Source organism: Syngnathoides biaculeatus, chromosome 23 (assembly GCF_019802595.1).
Source record: "Syngnathoides biaculeatus isolate LvHL_M chromosome 23, ASM1980259v1, whole genome shotgun sequence".
NCBI lineage: Eukaryota > Metazoa > Chordata > Actinopteri > Syngnathiformes > Syngnathidae > Syngnathoides > Syngnathoides biaculeatus.
In genome coordinates this window covers 9,858,490-9,877,299 of record NC_084662.1, presented here as the reverse complement: position 1 = coordinate 9,877,299, position 18,810 = coordinate 9,858,490, and the positions used below count along the sequence as shown (strand labels likewise).

The 18,810-nt window shown below is 40.7% G+C and overlaps 1 protein-coding gene across 2 annotated transcripts in view; it reads left to right on the top strand.

Moving 5' to 3' along the window:
• Window positions 1-18,810, top strand: part of plcb1l (phospholipase C beta 1-like) — a 139,548-nt gene that overhangs the window by 73,029 nt on the left and 47,709 nt on the right. For both annotated transcript variants that reach the window (XR_009793877.1, XM_061812942.1), the window contains exon 7: window positions 14,270-14,338. Coding sequence is in view for 1 of the 2 variants with exons in the window: in XM_061812942.1 (XP_061668926.1) it covers window positions 14,270-14,338 (69 nt within the window). In the remaining variant the exon portion in view is untranslated. The remainder of the gene's footprint in view (window positions 1-14,269; window positions 14,339-18,810) is intronic.

Sequence of the window (18,810 nt, the reverse complement as noted above, 5' to 3'; positions counted from 1 at the left end):
GGGCTATTTAAATGCTAATGCTAACAACAGAAGATGCGGGACTACATTTGTCTGTTGATGTAGTTGCCAAACACAAACAACTCCCCGATTTCATTTGCATCATGACACTAACACTGCAGCTCTGCTTTGTTTTTGGCTTTGATGCAATACTACTTCTGAGTCGTTGATTCCAAATTGTGGATTTTCACCCAGTGTTACTACCAAGTCACTGTGGAGATACAATGTAGGGTGTGGTATTATATAAAGTAAACACACTAATGGCACATACTGGCAAAGTTTATAATTGCTCGTAAATCGGTCGCTAACAAAAAGATGTTTTTGATTGCGTTACACTTGAGTGGGAAGTAACGATTTGTATAGGAAGAGCTAAAAAGTCAGTTTTACTGAATATATCCTCTTTAACAAAGTTCTCGCATTAGGCTCCTGCATGCGGAATCATTTACTCAACTAATTTGTCGTGGGAATATGATTACAGAGAATGAGTCGAAGGTGGGGGTGGGGTGGGGAGAAACATAATTCATGTGGAGTGTTGAGTGTGATTGGCTGGTCGTAAAGTGCTGCATCTGATTGCCTACCAAAATCTGCCAGAGGAGTAAAGAGGGTGATTAAGTGTCTCATTGTCTCTTAGGCAGAGGTATTTTTAACACAGATGCTGGCCCATTTCTGGCCCGCTTATTAAAATAAGGATGATCTCCATTGTGTCGGTTTGTGTCGTAAAAGTGGGCAAATTAGTATTGTGATGCAATGCACCGCAGCTAATTTAGATTGTGTTTTTTTTTTTTTTCCGCAAAATGTCACTGGGATATCATAAAACTTGAAATTCAGCTCTCAAATTGACAGAAAATACACGTCCATAGTGGAGGACCTTGACAAAATCGAAGTCAATAACTCCTTTCACACAGAGTTTCTACACAATTGTTGCACCACGGACGTTAGAGCGGAGCCCGGCATTTATCCTCCTGTGATTTTCACAGAGAACCCACGGAAGCGGGATATCGACCTCTCCAAATTTCCCACTGTGATAATCGGATGCGTGACGATGTCAGAGACATCATCTAATGGAAGAGCAGCAATTGCTTTTTTTAAATGGGGAAGGAGAAGTCAATGATTTTCAGGAATTATACGTCAGAGACTTCCGATACAGGAAATTCAACCCACCACCGATAAGGTAAAGAGAAAAACCATGATTACTGGGTTAGAACTAAAGACAGGACCTCGGTGCTTCAAGGTTTAATACCTGTTTTTACACTGGTCATTCGAACAGGTTTTCCCAGCTCACTGCTTCCCTTTGCACATTCTACGTAGACCTAACCCTAAAATGAACCCAAAATCTTTTGCAATTGACGTCACAGTCGAGAGTGCAGCAAAAGACATCAACCAATATGCAGAGTGATGAGGGTTTGAGCTGCGGCCAACGCTTATTCAGGGCCAGTCTCCACCCAGGAAATGGTATTAATTCCTCCCCCACTATGGGTTTGTCAGAGCTTCCTGCGGTGGGAAGAAGCTCTGGTGGGGCAGCAAGTTCCCGCTCTGGAAAAAAAAAAACACTTTTAGCTCCTCTCAGTGGGCAGCGCTTGTCGGGAATGGGTTTCACTCTCCAGGAAAGCTTGATTCCTTCGCCGTGATATTTTTTCATTACAAGCTTGACTTGCTCCAACAACTCATCATTTGACTTACTGTATATTATTACGACCTCCAGTAAACACAAGTGAGAGGTGCAACTTTGAATGCAATTAGGTACTTGGTAACCGAGTGAGCTAGCTTAGTAAATAGTTCATTTGTGTGTTTGTCAGTTTTTTAGTTAGCTAGTAAGGCAGAAGGTAGTAAGGTCTTTGGGAAATTTGTGTGTTTGTTTGATAGCTTGCAAGGAAACTAGAGAATTAGGCTGTTAGTGCGTTTTTCATTTCGTTAGTTAGCTGATGAGGTAGCTTGGTCATTAAATTGTGAGTTATATTGTTAGTCATCTGCTGAGATTATTATTTAGAGTATTTAATTACCGAGGGTGGATGACTTCAAATACTTGGGGTCAACAATATAGAGCAATGAGTGTGGTAAGGAAGTGAAGAAAGGGGTCCAGGCGGGGTGGAACAGTTGGTGGAAGGTGTCTGGTGTTCTATGTGACAGAAGAGTCTCCACCACGATGAAGGGCAAAGTCTATAAAACAGTGGTGAGGCCAGCCATGATGTACTGATTGGATACGGTGGCACTGAAAAACAACAGGAAGCAGAACTTGAGGTAGCAGAAATGAGGAGGTTGAGGGTCTCGCTCGGAGTGAGCAGGACCGATAGGATTAGAAATGAGCTCATTAGAGGGACAGCCAGGGTTGGATGTTTTGGAGACAAGGTTCGAGAGAGCAGACTTTGATGGTTTGGACTCGTCCAGAGGCGAGAGTGAGTATATTGGCAGAAGGAAGGGTGCTGAGGATGGAGCTGGCAGGCAAAAGAGCGAGAGGAAGTCCAAAGTAAAGGTTGATGGAGGACATGAAGACTGTGGGTGTTAGTGAGGAAGATGCACGAGATAGGCTTGGATGGAAAAAGATGACACGCTGTGGCGACCCCTAATCGGGACAAGCTGAAAGGAAGAAAAAGAATTAGTACTGTATGTTATATATATATATATATATATATATATATATATACACAGTAATTCATTAGCATTGTAAGGTTACTTGCTAGTTAGTATATTTTTCATCATCCAAAATGGCGCAGTCCCTTTTTGATGGGTGCCTTGTCATTGCAGGTGACTTCCAACAAAAGCAACATTTAGAAGGTTTGAACGTTTACCCTCGTACCGGGAGTTCAATCCCTGCTCATCGCCCCCCCAGGCAGCTCGGCGTGATGAATAGATTTAAATGTGCTGCCGTTGCTGTAACTCGCATTTGCACAGGTGCGGGCTCAGGTGCTTTGGTGTCAAGGTTTCTTCGAGGGAGAAAAAATAAAATTAACCAAATTTCACTGAAACAAATGCTTTGAAGTGCTGTTTTTACTTCGTTGGCTGGTATGTTAGCAAAGTTGAAACATTAGCTAAGCAAAGCTAATAAGTTAAGTTGTTTGTTAGCAAGGTAATGAGGGAAATAGTTGGTAAGGTGTTTTTTTAGTACGGTACCAAGGTAGTTTGATAGCGTATTCGTTTTTCATTTTTTTAATCAGTTGGTTGCTTAATTAACTAAGTAGCAAGGCAGCTAAGTAGTTAGTTGTCAGTTCCTTAGTGCGAAGAAAAATTGGGTCGTCAATTTTTTTTAACCCCCTCCCCCCAAAAAACCCTCTATTTGAGTGAAAAAATGAATTCATTGCTCTCCCTTAGTATCAAATGAGGACCGAGTGGATTAAGCCTTACATATCTTAGACCCCTTTCCATACGTTCCTAATTACCACCCCTGCCTGTGTCGTCACTTATAGATCTCTGTAAACTATTTATTTTGCAGGTCTGAAGGGATTCATTAAATCCCTTGGTGGTGGCTTTGCTCTATTACTTTTAATCCCAGCAAATCCAACGTCGAAATTTACACAGCGATGACATTTAAAACTGGTTGCCATGACAGTCCACTTTCATGTCTTTTTTTAAATTTTTCATTCGGGTATTGGGGGATGCAACAAAGTAGTTTGCCAGCCAGTCGTTGGCTTCCAGCGGGGAGGCCTTTTGAATGAAAGCATCTTTTTGAAGTTTGACAGGACAGGTAGTAGTTGGCTCAGTACAAAACACCTGACATTGTGCTATCTTCTCTCATTGTCTCAAGAATGCAAACAGGAAGAAGGTATAGAGTATGTTCTAGGAAAGGAAACTATGACAGTTTTTTTAGTTGGTTGCTTGGTAGGCATGTTGGCTTGTTAGCTAAGTAGTGAAGTAGCTTGGGAGTAAATTTCTTGGTGTGTTGTGTGTAATTGGAGAGTAAGTGTGGAATTTGTGCATTATTCGGTTGATTTGTTGATTTCTTAGTTAAGTAACCAGGTAGGTACAGGGGTAGTTAGATTGTTTGTTTTTTTTTTAGTTACCTGAGCAGTCAGGTAGCTAAGTAGTAATTCATTTATCGTTGAGTGGGTAGCACGGCAGTTTAAAAGTTTTGGTTCGTTGGCACACTTTCCACCACAAGGATTCGTGTCAGACTTTGCTCCAAACCATTGGTTGATATGGTTGAAATCCCACGATGTTCTTTGCACTATGTTCACACATGATGGAGAGAATGCGTGAACATTTCATTAAAGCAGACCAAGGGAGAGTAGAACTGTCACCATGCGCTACCCGTTGTGTTGTCTCGGCCATTATTTCACCTCTAAAATGAAGGATCATTCATGAACAAACCTTACGTTATTTTAGGCAATTAGTATATTTATTTCACTGAGCTATTTGTCAGATGTAATTAAAAGAACATTTGTTCAGCTTTAGCTGCATAGCCTGGTTAAAAATAGGAGAGGGGAAAACTGTTTTCGCAAGTGCTAAATTGTAATCCTCTTTTTAATTTATCATAACAATGTGATGTATGTATGTATGCATGTACTGTATGTACTTTCGTCATTTGTGACCTGCCAAGTATAGCATTGCACGCCCTTGAAAATTGTTTTTTTTCTAAGATCAATTGATTTAACCAGACACAGTAGACCATATGATCCATGTAACACAAAAAACATATAACACAAAATATTCCGCGACAAAAGCAAGACAATACAATTTTCGGAGGTTTTGTGTGAAAGTTACAAACCTGGCATTGGCCTGAAGTGCTTTAATTTAAATGTTTAAATCTTGAAATTTAGAATATGAGAATAAATTTAAAACATGACATACAGTATAATGTATTTTTGAAAATATGTGAATAGTTTGAATGTCCTAAATTACTTGAGATTGTAAATATCTTTAAATTATCTGCATTGATTTGAAAATGTCATGGGGGAAAAAAACACAGAAAACTGAAAAATAAAAATGAAGAATAATGAAAGGTTTCTCATGTCACAAATGAGCAAAACATGTTGAAGTTGAATAAACTGATTGGGTTGAATAAGTAGAGAAATGTAAGAAAAAAAATGCTCACCTAGATGTCCAAAATGAGTTGAACATTTTGACCATACAATGGTTGAAAACAGTTGAAAAATGTATTTAGTAAGCATAAGAAATTGGGGAAATAATAAATTAAAAGAATTATGGTGCACACACAAACACACAAAATGACAAAACAGCATATACTACAGAACCTGAACAGTTGAATTTCCAAAAATAATCAAAATTACTGCTTAGTTTTCAAGCATTACCGGATATATCGGGAAATTTCAGGTAGTTAAAAAAACAGTCGGTAATGCATTTACCCCATCTATCTAGTATTCACTGCAGTCTTCGATAAATGTCGAATTAGTCTGGGTTTAGTGTCCAAAGGCTTCCACTTTAAGGCCCATTTTCTCGCCAGGCAATTAGCAAGGGTCCTTTTTTTTTTTTTGCTTTGCAACAATTTCCTATTGCTTCCTGCCGCACGTCAACGAAAGAGCGGTGGCCGCTCGAGTGGGCGACTGGAAAATAGAGAAAGGTCTTTAACTCCATAATGGCAGGAGGAAACGACGGATGTTGAGTGGTGAGTGGGATACTGAGTAGGCATAATAACCCAGAGCCGAGTTTTTCTTTTCCTCATTCAGCGACCTTGTTAATCATTTACAACCATAGAAGGGGATGCGTAGCTTGTGTTCACTCACTTCAACTCAGAACTCTGATCTCCTTCCTGAGCCCAAATTATTACAGTAGATACAATTTTCATCTTGAATCCAAACATTACAAACGTCACTTTTCTCCTGTAACTTTTTCTACCAAGGAGTCACTCTTCTCCATCGTCACCCTTTCTCTTGTTTGTCTCCCTGCCCCGTTTCCACTTCGCGGACCAAGTGTGTCACAAATGTGGGTCAGTTGCGCACCCCCCCGCCTTCCCTTTGCTCAACTCAATTGAATTTCAGCAGGGCCCCACAAGGATGTATCAAATTCAGGCGGCAGGAAAGGTGCCGGTGAGACAAACCAAAGAGGGTCCATCCAAATTTGAGGCCCATTTGTGACACTTGCCCCATAAGAAACTGAAACGAGAGGTGCATGGAGAGATATTTCAGAGGACCCTTGAAAACATATCAGTCATCTTGACAGCCACCAGGAAGTTCACAAAGGTCCACTGATAAAAATATCAGTCAGGTTAGGTAAGGTACTCGATTTGGTCATGAAATACTTCCGAGGTATCTAAACATGTATGTGATGTGCTTTCATCAAAATACCGGAATAATCAAGAATTATACACTCAGAAAGACTCGCATAGTTCAGTGTTAAGAGTGGTCAGAGCTGGAATTGTGAGATCCAAGCCCTTTGCAGAAACTATCATCAAGGGAAGTGACTGGAAAAATACCCTTTTTTTTTTTTCCAAGAAACGTGGGGGGAATTAAAAACATTTTAAGTCCACAGAGACGGACCCCATAATGAGTCTTTAAGAGTGCTCCAAGCTGGAATCTTAGCTTGTGTAAGTGAACTGACTCGAAATGGACTAGTTTTATGCCCATGGGTTAAAGATATGAATTCAACTCCAAATAATTGGTTAAAGGATCTCTTCTAAGACTTTGTCCTTCCAATGTAAAACTGAGAATGGATCCTCCATATTGTCAAGTGCTTCAATTTGCTCCTGCAGCCTTTTGTTTGAAGTCATCGATCTTGTCGGGAAGAATGTAAGCTAAAATGATAAGCAGTAAGAGTATATGGGATGCAATAATGGAAAAAGACCTAACACAGGCATGGTAGATTTGGCCGCAGAGCGAATGATGAATGGGATTCTCTTCGTTGTCCGCTTTGTCTCGACATCAATAGGCACCGCGGCTGCTGTTTGAGGTGGTGCCTGAGCAAGCGAGGTGGCAGAGCTGCTCTGCTCGCTGCCACGGCTGTTGATCCTCAAAGGACTCTGAGTGTAGATTAGCCGCACGAGTGCATGCGATGTTCAGCACCCAGTCTGGATTGGAAATGTCTGCGCAGGGTATAAAAAGATGTAAATTTAAGAAATTGTCTGAATGGCGCAAATGTCACTCCTGTAAAAGCTTGGAAAAAAAGACAAATGGCTTTCTTGTTGAGAGAGAAGAAAGACAAGGACATGCTCCATGCTCACCCGGAGCAAAGTACTAGATGATTGAACAGAAGCAAAACCTGACATTAAAACATTTTGTGTGAGGACTCTGAGAGTGTGTGGGTACTTTTACTCTTCTCCACACTATAGTAATGAATAAGTGTGGTACCACAGGAGCCCCGTCCAGGTGCAATCCACAATAATGTCCTTTATGGCATTTCGAGCTCGGACCTTTTCCGGGACCACAAAGGTGTTGGGCTGTCCAGTTATAAAGGAGGATTCTTTGAGGGTACCAACCCTGATGACGATGAAATTGTAACTGAAAAGATGCAACCCTTTTCACAAGAGCAGGTATAACAGGGAATTCTGGTTCTGTTCTTCAAGGCACAATCTACATGTTCCCAGTCTGTAATGGTTGGGACTAAAAACATATATATATATTTATAACTAGGGTGTAAAGCAGATGCACGCAGTAGTTTTTGTGTTTTTGTATGTAATAATACTTTGCCAAACAGTAAAAGTAAAGAGTCAAGGGTACCTAAGCAAAATGTGTAAGGGCACTGCACCCCTAATAGTACAATTCGTACAATTTTGGGAGAGTATTTCCATCTATCACCTCTCAAATTGTTTTAATTTTCCATACACCTAAAGATTATTAGCCATTTCCAAAATTGCTCTTTACCTGTAAAAGCCAAGGATGCAAAAGCTGAACCCTTTAGGAGAACCAGTCAGTGAAAATTCATTGTACCCCTAAAGCTACAATACTTTTCCGTGAGTGCAGACATTCAGTACTTTTGTGTGTTGTTCGGAAATGCTTTGGGTCTGTAACTGCTGCCCCCAAGGATAAAATGATTGCACTTTTTGGCGCTGAAGAGTGAATTTTCAGCCCTTGAGGTACAGTCTACCCTAATGTACCTGCCACAGTGCCAATTATTGGACTCCAAGGTACCTTCTGCCTGTTGTTTCTGTTTCTACCTTATCCAGGAACAAGATATTACAAGTATCTTGCCAAAGAGTAAAAAAAAAAAAAAATCAAGGCTACCCAATCAGAACCTTTGAGGGCATCTTGATACAAAAGATACAATTAAGTACTTTTACGGAGAGCCTCCTCGTTTACTTCCCGTCTATGTGTTTCCACGTTTGCATTTGCATGGACTTGGAATGATGACGTCTTGAATGTTCCAATGTGTCAACCATTAGGAGGCCCTGAAGGAGGCTCTCGCAGATGGAAGAGCACAGGTGGTGAAAGAAAGGCCGAGGAAGTAGGGTACGGGGAAGGGGGGGGGGCGTTGCTGTTGCGTGTGCCCGCGATGCAGCGCTGACATGACAAGATACGTACTGCCATCCAGAAACAGGAGGCAGGGGAAAAAGCTGAGCGAAGAAGGCAGCTGTCCACCGAGAGGACAGGTGAGAAATTGGGTAGAGGTAGGGGGGTGATGCGGCATGTTGGACGGACAACGTCTCCCCACCCCCCGTCATCCAGCAATACTCTATCTGTCAAACTGGAGTGCACTCCTCTGCCTTCCACAGTCCTTCAGTGTACTCCATCCGTCAGGCGTAGGAGCCAGAGTGCGACAGTGCATGTGCGCTCATTTGATTGGACTGGAGGAACATAGTTACCAGATGCTGGGTGTTTACAGTGCTGATACTGCATTCTCACAATAATCAGAATAAGAATCAGCGTTATTGGCCGACAACACACAAGGAATTTGTCTCCGGCAGCCGGTGCCGCCCTGGTATGACATTCAGAACAAAGAACAAACAAACTAACAAGAACAAAGAGCAAGAGACATTCCGTGAATAGGAATTGTTACAATTTAACAACTTAACTGCCAGTGGGAAAAAACTGAATGAATGCTAGTTTTGACTTGCGTTGATCAGTGGTGCTTACCTGATGGAAGGAGGTGAAAGAGATTGTGGAGTGTCCAAAAGGATCCTGCCCGCTCTGGATCTAGTTCTAGTGGGGTACAAGTCTTCAAAGGTGGGTAGGTTGGTGCTGACAATCCGATCAGCAGTTTTGATTGTCCGTTGCAGTCGGAGTTTGTCCTTTTTTTTGTGGCAGTCCCAAACCAGACTGTGATGGACGTACACAGTACTGATTGGATGAAAACTGTGTAGAACTGCCTCAGCAGCTCTTGTGACAGGCTGTGCTTCCTCAGAAGCTGCAAGAAGTACATCCTTTGCTAGGCTTTTTGGAGATTGGAGTTAATGTTTGTCTACAACTTCAAATCCTGTGAGATTGTATTGGCCAAGAACTTGAAGGTCTCGACAGTTGACACAAGACAGTTGGACAGCGTCAGTGGCACTTGTGGATGCCTCTTGAAGTCCACTATCATCTCTACAGTCTTAACAGTGTTCAAGACTATTTGTTGTATGACTTGTCCAATGAAACACAGATGAAGACACTTTGTTAGCATGTATGCTAGCAGGTTTTTGTATGTATGTCAGCTACCATATGATGGCGTTCACGAGGCAGAAAGGAATAATTGCTTTTTTTTTGCTTCTATAAGTAGAAGAAGGTTACATTGCCCAATGGACTGCCTGTGTAGGCAGATCATTAATGACGATGTTGTACACACTCACGGTGTCTGATCGGTACTAAAATGATCACACCACAGCAAACAAAGTAGCATAACTAACAAATTACAAAACAAATGAAACATGCTCTTTAAACGCTAGTCACATGTTCCCAACATACTTTGGAGCGCTCCCATTGTGCAAATCATTTCTTGTGGAGTGAGGGGGGAACCTCATCTGATACCTTGAAATATCTGGAATGTTATCTTTAAGAGACGTGACAAGCTTCTCCATTTTCGCAGCATCCACCATGGCTACCCACAATAGTCCGTTCTCATGCTGTGGTTTGAACGCCACAAGAGAAGTCATTGAGAGGAGGCCGAGGGTGAAATATGACAAAGATCATTAGCTCAGTATGTGCTGCTGGCTGCACTTTATCTCAAAGGTCTTTTATCTCACCTCATTTCTCTCTTCCCTCAGCCGTCGTTCGCTACTTGAGTTCCATTAAATATTCAATCTGTGGATGTAATGTCCAAATAATTCAATCTTCCATCTTTGTGAGATTCGCAGAGGCATCCTGTAGAATTTACTCGATGCATGCACGGGAGTCCACTATTTCCCCTCCACGTGCGGTCTCTGCGCATCCACTGGAGATTCCAGCTCCCTGTTGTTCTGAAGCAAAGACACTGATGAGTGGAATGGATGTGACTTGCCATGCAAGCGCCACCTGTTTCCTGGCTGTCAAGTGCCACTTTACAAGGGCCTGATGCCTGCCGCTTCTTTCACTTTAGGGAGCAAGCATTGTTAAGACAGGGAGCCAATCACATGTGTATAGACTGAGGACTCTCGTCACGCAGCAAGACAATGACCCACAACAATGACAGAGACTGACGAGTGTCACATTTGAAGGTCTCATGCCTGTTCTTTCTGTTACGTGTGTATAAGGGAACAATTATTAAGAACAGTCGATGCCAAACGCTAATGAACAGTCGGTTGTGTTTAGCTCGAGTATCAGTTTCCAGCAAGATAATGTCACAAAAATACATAGTCGAAACCACTAAGGACTTAATCAAGGCCAAGAAACACAAGGTTTTAAACTGAGTAAGTAAATCTGCAGACTTAAACCCTATGAAGCATGCATTGAGGTGTTTTTTTTAACTAAAAAAAATTTTTTTAAGGTCTGTCTTGTTACAAGCGGGCAGTTTTGAGGGTAGTGTGCTGTTGAAATTATTTCACGAGGTTAATTCAAAAAGTCGAACTCGCCGAAAAAAACATTTCTCAACAGGTGAAGTCTGACCTTTTTTGTAAATTAAAAATTATTTTTATTGTTTTTTATGTAACAGTACAATTTCTTGATGAGGTAATTATGGAATTCTTTTGTTGAAGTGAAGGTTGTTGAGTGAAAGATTTTTTTCTGCGTGTAGTAATCCTCTGTAAAATTGGATTTTAGGATCCTAGAACAATCTCTAGATGAAGTGATGCATCTACCTTGTCACATGACTTGACAAATGTAGGACTTGCGACTTGGCTAAAACTTTTCAAGACTCGACTTGAGTTGAAATGTGTGACATGTTTACATTTGACAGTCTGATGAGATTTGAGACTTATTTGCGATGTGAATACTGCTTATGAGACTTCCTCCCAACTCTGCCAATTACTACTGTCTTACTAGCCAGGGTTTTGGCGAAATCAGAAAAGCTGAGGATAGATTCCCCAGAAAAAAAAAAATACAAACAGCCTAATTTATGATGAGCGAAATGCGAATAGGTGGGTGTTTTTTGTACTGAAATAGTTTTCCACAGTATTTATTGTCATCATTTATATGGTAATTTCATCATTGCTAAAACAAAAATTCAAAATGTGAAGAAAGAGATGTTTGTCCAACACAAATAGCAAGACATCCATCCCGCAAAGGTTCAAGTCATTGCTGCACTTGCCGCGAGGGTCGCGGATGAACAGAAAGCAATGTTTTCCATTAGAAAGGCAGCATGCTGCAGATTCATCAGGGCGATCCACACGCATTGATATCGCCCGCGGCCGTCGCAGGTTAAGCACGCTCATTAATTTCTGTAGTTTCTCCTCCGCCGCTGCCGCCGCTTGCTTGCCAGACGTGCCGCGTATGCTAATAGGCTTCGGCTTGCTGTCTTTTTCTTTGTTCTTTTTTTTTTTGCCCGCCGAGATGGTTTGAAAAGGCAGAGGAGGCGACAAGGCTGACGGGATTTTGATGAATAATATATATTGCACGGTGGCGGCGCTGCTTGGATGTGAACAGTGGATATCAAGTTTTGTACCAAATGCTAATTAAATGTTCACACAGTAGTTTGTTGACTTACTTTATTAAATTGAATATAAAGAAACAGTTTTTGCATCATGATTAATTCATTAGGGCTCTTTCCGGTATGCATGACTTGGCCACCTGTCTGCGATATTATGCAGTCATGCAGACACAAGCAAAGACTTTCACGACTATACTGTAAGTGACTCGGTAACTGCAGTAATGTTAGTCGTTTTTCACAGAAGATAAAGAATATATCTCTGTATTATATTTCTATGTGCTGAAGCACAATTTGTGTTCAGCTAGCCGTTACGTTGAGAGTTCTAGTACTGCCACAATGCTATTTGTTGGTATTTCATTGGTATTTCCCATTATGTGTTAGCCTTAAGATAGCGGACTTAACAGCCTATAATTTTCTTTAGTTTTTTCCAACCAAGACTGGCAAGTAACGGTTTGAAGCGTCTTTTTTTTTTTTTCAAGCAGAAGAAGAACTGTCGACTTGCTATCCGCCAAATTGTTGCCTGTTGTGAACTGACTTGAGTTAAGAGACGCAGGATGCTGCGCGGGTGTTGTGGCGTTCTGCCATCTAGTGGTGCTGCATCTGAAGCTTACTTGCAACATTAAATTTGGTTTGCAGCGCAAAGCAAAAAAACAAAACGACAAAACCACCAAAAAGTATGTATATTGCAACCAATCATGATTATCGCACAAAACCGCTGTATTGTGATACCACTGATATCATTAGCGGTATTATCATATTGTCATGTTCAATCACATTTTATATGCTTCCTGTACAGCAAGACTTTTGTTTTTCCTGCAACACATTCCCGATCACGCAGTCACCGTATCAGGATACCGTTGATATCGCTGTCATCAGTTACTGCGCTATTCCAGACCTTAATCATCTTTAATCGGAAACAAGCTGCGAGGAAAATGAGGTTGTTGACAAAGTATCTCCATCAAGAGGTATCGGTCCCCCGCCCCAGAAGTCATATAGAGTAAGAGCGCTGCCACTTAGCAGCACGTCCCCTGTCGCTCTCCATAGAAATGAAGCAAATAAAAGCATTTTGCTGTTTGCTCGTAAAAGACAAGAACAAGCGCGGGGCATCAATTATGTTAGCCTGCTTTGCACAGAGGGAGTGTATGAGTTAAAGGTTAGCACCTAGGCTTAAAACGCATAGCTACAGGGGGTCAGGGGGGTGAGGGGCACACGGGGGTTCCGTGCAGCGGAAGTGGCTTGCTGCTGTGGTGTCCCCAACACTCGAATGGTGCACTTTCAAGTCGCTGTATTCAACAAATGATAACAAAATTAATTAATCTACAATCAATTGTCGCCAACAGTCAATGCGCTGACTCACTAACCAGAGCTAACAACAGCCGACTACACTCTCGTTCGCTGACGCCAATATGACTCACCTTGGCAGGCCCTAGGGTTGCCTTTTGAAGCCACACCTATTCAAAGTCACAGACACTACAGTGTAGAGCGTGAAGATACAGACTCCAAGTGGACAAAAATTATAACTGTACTTCACTGGGACTAGTCGGCTAGCTAAATAAGTATAAAATAACATGATGTTGCCAACTTTGGGTAGTTGAGCTACATCGCACCAGTACGTCGAGAAAGAAAATACTTGAACGATTAGGAACAATGAAAGGATGATGAGCGCTGCAAGTGGCCACAATAGACTCACTTCGACTCAACGTCATCAATATCCCCCTTGCCTTTAATGACAAAATTACACGTCCATTGCATAAAAGACATTGGCCGCAAATCCCAGCACAACACTGGGGGTGGGGGTGGGGGTGAGGGAATCAACTTGGGGTGAGCGAGCAGTCGTCTATGGATTTGCAGATAAGGAGTGGAAAAAAATCAGGTTGCAATTTTCCGCCGCGAGTCGATGGCGAGATGACGCGCCGTCTCATTTTCCACCTCGTGTACCTCCTCTTACTCTCACCAGTATTCCACGCTGATAAAAGGGTGTGTGCGCGTGCGTGTGCGTGAGAGAGAGACTGACTGTGTGTAGAATCAATATATACTCACCTTTCCATAATATGAGCTTCCCTCCAAAACAAGATGTATATCAGTCTGCCTTTACAAACACAACTGGAGACCTCGAAGGCCAAACATGTTGGTGATGACAAATTCCGCCATCGCCGTCAGTTTTGTGGAAACTGGTTTTGTCACTTATAATTATTTCATTCATTAAATTAATAATTAATCACTACTACTAATAATAATAATAAGTCATTCTGCACTAAAGTGCATCAGTTCATGCAGTGGTTGTTTTTCAAGTGCCATGTAAACAAAAAACGAGTTGTTGGATAAATGAAATTAAAAAATACATTTGTCTTGGGTTATATTGTTGGATTATTTGATGCATCCATGATCGCTGTGATGTTCTTCTCTTTTGCAGGAGACTGACTTACTGGACATTGCTTACATCAAAGATGCCCGCAATGGAAAATGTACCAAAACACCAAAGGTGAGCCCACACAGCTTTGGTCCTTATTGATTATAAGTGACCAAAAAAAAAAAAAAAAGACCACACAGACTTTGTTGGCTTGAGCGAGCGATTCTAGACGGGGCGCGTGACGCCTTAAGATGGCCGATGCCTCAGTAATCCATTACCACGAAATGGAGATGAGCTGTCTGATGGAGTGATGAGGCCAACAGGAAAAAGAAGAATGCGAGGAAAGGTGGAAGGCTGGAAGCGTCTTTGGGCTGCGCAGTATGGTCATTAGCAGGCTGCGTTCGGGTTCTAAAATTAGAAAAATGATCATAAATTATTGTTTTGATTATTATTGTAGATATCTAAATAATTTGCAAAAATAATTAAGTGAAATGAATGAATGGTGGAAAGTGAAATAAATATCAATATTGTGTAATTTAACATGACTGTGGATATTACAATTGTACAGATGTTATGTTCAGTTTTTATTTTATTTTTCCAACAACTGAAATTACTATGAAAATATCTGTCAACAAATAATAAATGATAATGGAGCAAAAAATAAAGATAATTTATATTCTATTAATTAATACTATTTGATTATTATTATTATAATTATATTTATTATATTATAATTATTAATCATACAATTATACATTAATTGTTAGAGGTTGATATTTAATTTATTTTATAATTTACTCATAAGTTATAATAAAATTATGAATCAGCGATCATAAACTTTGCTAATTAAATCCAATAAACGCACCGTACTGCTTAAGTGTAACACTGTAGTCCCGCACTTATACTCTAGAAATGGTCCTTTAAAAAAATAACAAAATAAAATTCACTCATAAGAACAGAAAATGAAGCAAAATGTACGGAGGACAAATTCTTTTTTAGGACGCCTTATTCTTTAGAACACAACACAATTTTAGAATGTTCCGCTTTTCTTACAGGTTCAGATTCTTACAATGCATCACCATTTTTTCAATGTCCCTCCACTGCACAGCTGAATCAAATCAGCTTTAAAAATGAATGAAGACAATCAATATCACTGATCAACAGTGGAGAAGGATCATTGAGAGGGAGAGGATAGAGAGAGAGGGAATGCGTTGATCCATCTTCATTCGATTTTCCATGTTTCTGTGTCGATTTGTACGGCCAAATTGTCCCAAACCGACACGGTCGCCGACAGCTTTGATTTGGACGTAGTCGCGCTCCATAGACGCCTTCTCGCCTGTTGCGGTCTCGTTTCCCTGCTGCACCCGCTTCAGATTTTTTTTCTATTAGGAAAAAAAAAAAACGATGCGCCTCATTGTCTCGCCCCCGAATGCGTGGGCGGCCCGCCGGCCAGCCACCGACCTCGTGCCACCCTGCCTGAGAGCGGTCGCCGCTCGTACGTGACTCATATGACGCTCACCCGCATGACGTATATTGTTATACTGTATGCTCTGGTTGGTTTACTGTCAAACTAAATGTAAAACAAAGCAGATTACGCATGATCTACAAAATTTAGCTTTGGTTAGGAACTCCTGCTTAGTTTAATGCTAACAAACGTTATCCATTAAGACGCTAACGGTTAACATTGATAGTTAGTGTGATAGATAGGAACGTATAATTGAACACAAAAGGTGGAGCAGCACTTTTAGACAGACAATATGACTATACTCACATAAATTCTTTATTCTCTATAATGACTGGCATAACAGAATCTTACTCTCACAGTCGTAGTAAAAGAAAAAATGATATTCAGATTAATGGAATTTACATTCATTTTAATGGTGAAAGATCATTTGAGTTAGTCTTTACCCAATCGTTTTTTTGTTTTGTTTTGTTTACAAATCAAATCATCTGCAAGATGTTTATTTTCAAGGGTAATATTATAGAATGAGTTTGAAGTTATTTTACAGTGGTATATTTAGGGTTTAATTATTCATGGCAAGAGTCAATTCCTATATCGTGTAGGGGATGATTGTAAACACACACCCACACCCACACTGAGACGAGCGACATTGTCCTTGCCGTCACTAATTAGCATGTGCCCACCCGGCCGTCATTCACGCCGATTAGATCTGCGGCTTGTCAGAGTGGCGCTTTGTGTGCCAGGGCGGATCTCCGAGTCAATCACAGATGAGCGGAGGGACACGTTGTCTTCTTTTCTTCTCTTTACCGACTGTCTGTGGTTATTTTTAGTGCTTTTGTGGCCGCCGCCGAATGTTCCCGCCGCGGTGGCGACAGCAGCGAGTGCTGCGGGTTTCATTTTGAATCTTGCCTTTGTGGCGGCGGCCAGGTTTTGCAATCCAAAGCCTCTTTTCAGCCAATTTGCTGAGGCTAAAGTTTGTTTTTACTGGAAGACGCACCGAGCAGCGCAGTTTGATTCAAAATCAATCAGTCTTTCTTTTCATTGTGAAAAACTTTGAAATGTGCCGATATAATAAATGGCTACGGTGGATTGGAAATGAATGAAAATACCATTCATCCTTAGCGGCCTTAATCCCCAAAAATGTCAAGATGTTTATTTATAAAGAAATTGGCACTCCGTGATAAGGCACTTGCAATTGGGGCTGCAACCTACAGATATTTTAATAATCGATGAATTGGATTAAAAACACGTTTTAAAATTATTTTATTGTAAAATAGAATAAAATTTCTCATTAAGAGTGCAGAAAATGTACAATTATAAATTTAATCATAATCAATTGAATTTTACTGGTTTGATCTGAAACATGTCATAAAATGGGCAAAAATGTGAATTGTTTTCAATGATTAAAGATGTTTGCAAATGTCTTTTTTGATGAAAGATAACCAGTCAGCTTTATTATTAGGATAGCTATAATCAATATTTATAGTTGAGTGGTTGAAATTCTGACATATCTAACAATTTCATTTAATCAATTACCCAAAATCATCACTTAATTTGATACTCAATTCATTGTTGATCAATCTAGTTACAGTATGTAAAAATATTGTAATAACATAAAGGAATAGGATGCAAATAAATATACTGTTAGCAAATATTTGTCACTTAAAATGCTAAAATAATGCTATATAGATATTCGTTAGCCCGTCTCTGGAATTTCCAATTTTATTCTATTATTAAGGTAGTTGATTTAAAGATTTAAAGGCGAAATTATGTGGTTGATTTCTCTCTTATGTATAGTTTGACAGTAAACTTGCACTAGAGGGACATTAAAAAGCTGGATGCCTTTTTTTTTTTTACAGAATTTTTATAAAGTATTCACCATACCAAATTGCTGCTTGTTGTGAAGTCAGCTGTGATGAGTCACCAGTCAAACAAAAAATTGTCCGAACGACAGCTCGTGTATCAAAAAAATTCGTACGTCGGGCCACTGCAATCTCTCGGCACCACTGACCCCCCCCCCTCAGGAAGGGGATTTACCATTTCCAAAGGGTACTGTTGCAAGCTAAATGGCCGCGGCCGGCTTCCCGGCAGTGTCAGCTTGCAGCTCGCCCCAGTAGGCTGCTGCTAAATACGGCTCAGCTAGTGTGTGCCCAGCCTTGTAACCGGATCTGGATAAAGACCAGCAGGGCCTCGGCTCGATGGAGACCGCAATAGCAGCTGACTGGATATCCGAGAGTGTGGACACGGTGTGGTCAACGCATGTCATTGTCCACACAAAGTGATTCAGAACTACAGCAAAACTGTTGCTTGATCCAGGAAGACCTCAGATTGGAGGGAAAAACAGTTGAAAATACAAAACAAATCCATTTGAGACTGGAAATGTGGTCACTGTAAAATCTTTCTCAGTGATGGTTAACAGAATGATACGACAAGTACTTAACGACTTTTAATTGCCAAACATGCTTAGTCTTAACTTTTATGCATAATGACTAGCGTATTTTCCGCACCATAAGCCGCACCTAAAAGCCTTTCCTTTTCTCAAAAGCCGTCAGTGCGCCTTATAATCCGGTGCGCCTTATATGTGGATCAATATTGAGCCTTTAGTGCAGCTCCATCTAATAGGATGCATAACATAACCCCAACCTCTATTGTAGCGTCTATTCTATGCGCTTTATAATGCGGTGCGCTTTATATATGAAAAAAAGTTTTTAAAAAAGGCCATTCATTGAAGGTGTGCCTTATAATGCGGTGGGCCTTATAGTGTGGAAAATACACATCATACGAGTATAACGTGAACCACTGTGAATTATCCATCATTTATTTTCTGTCGCGGTTATTCTCATGAGGGTTGTCGGTGAGATTAAACCCTGATCCTGAAAACCTTGAGGTAGACCTGCCAAACAATACTCCACTAGGCGGAGCCCGGTTTGAATATTAAAACATGAAAACAGAAAAATAATTTAGCCCCCGTCAAAACAATTTGGCAGCGTCCATGCGTGAAATGGCCTTTTGAGGACAAGTGATGATCCATGTAAAGTGTACTTGTCGGCAGAGTCACTTCCAAAATAATTACTTTCGAGGAGTTAGAAAAAAAACACTATAATCCTTGAGTTCCAAAATACTTTATCATTGTTTATGATAT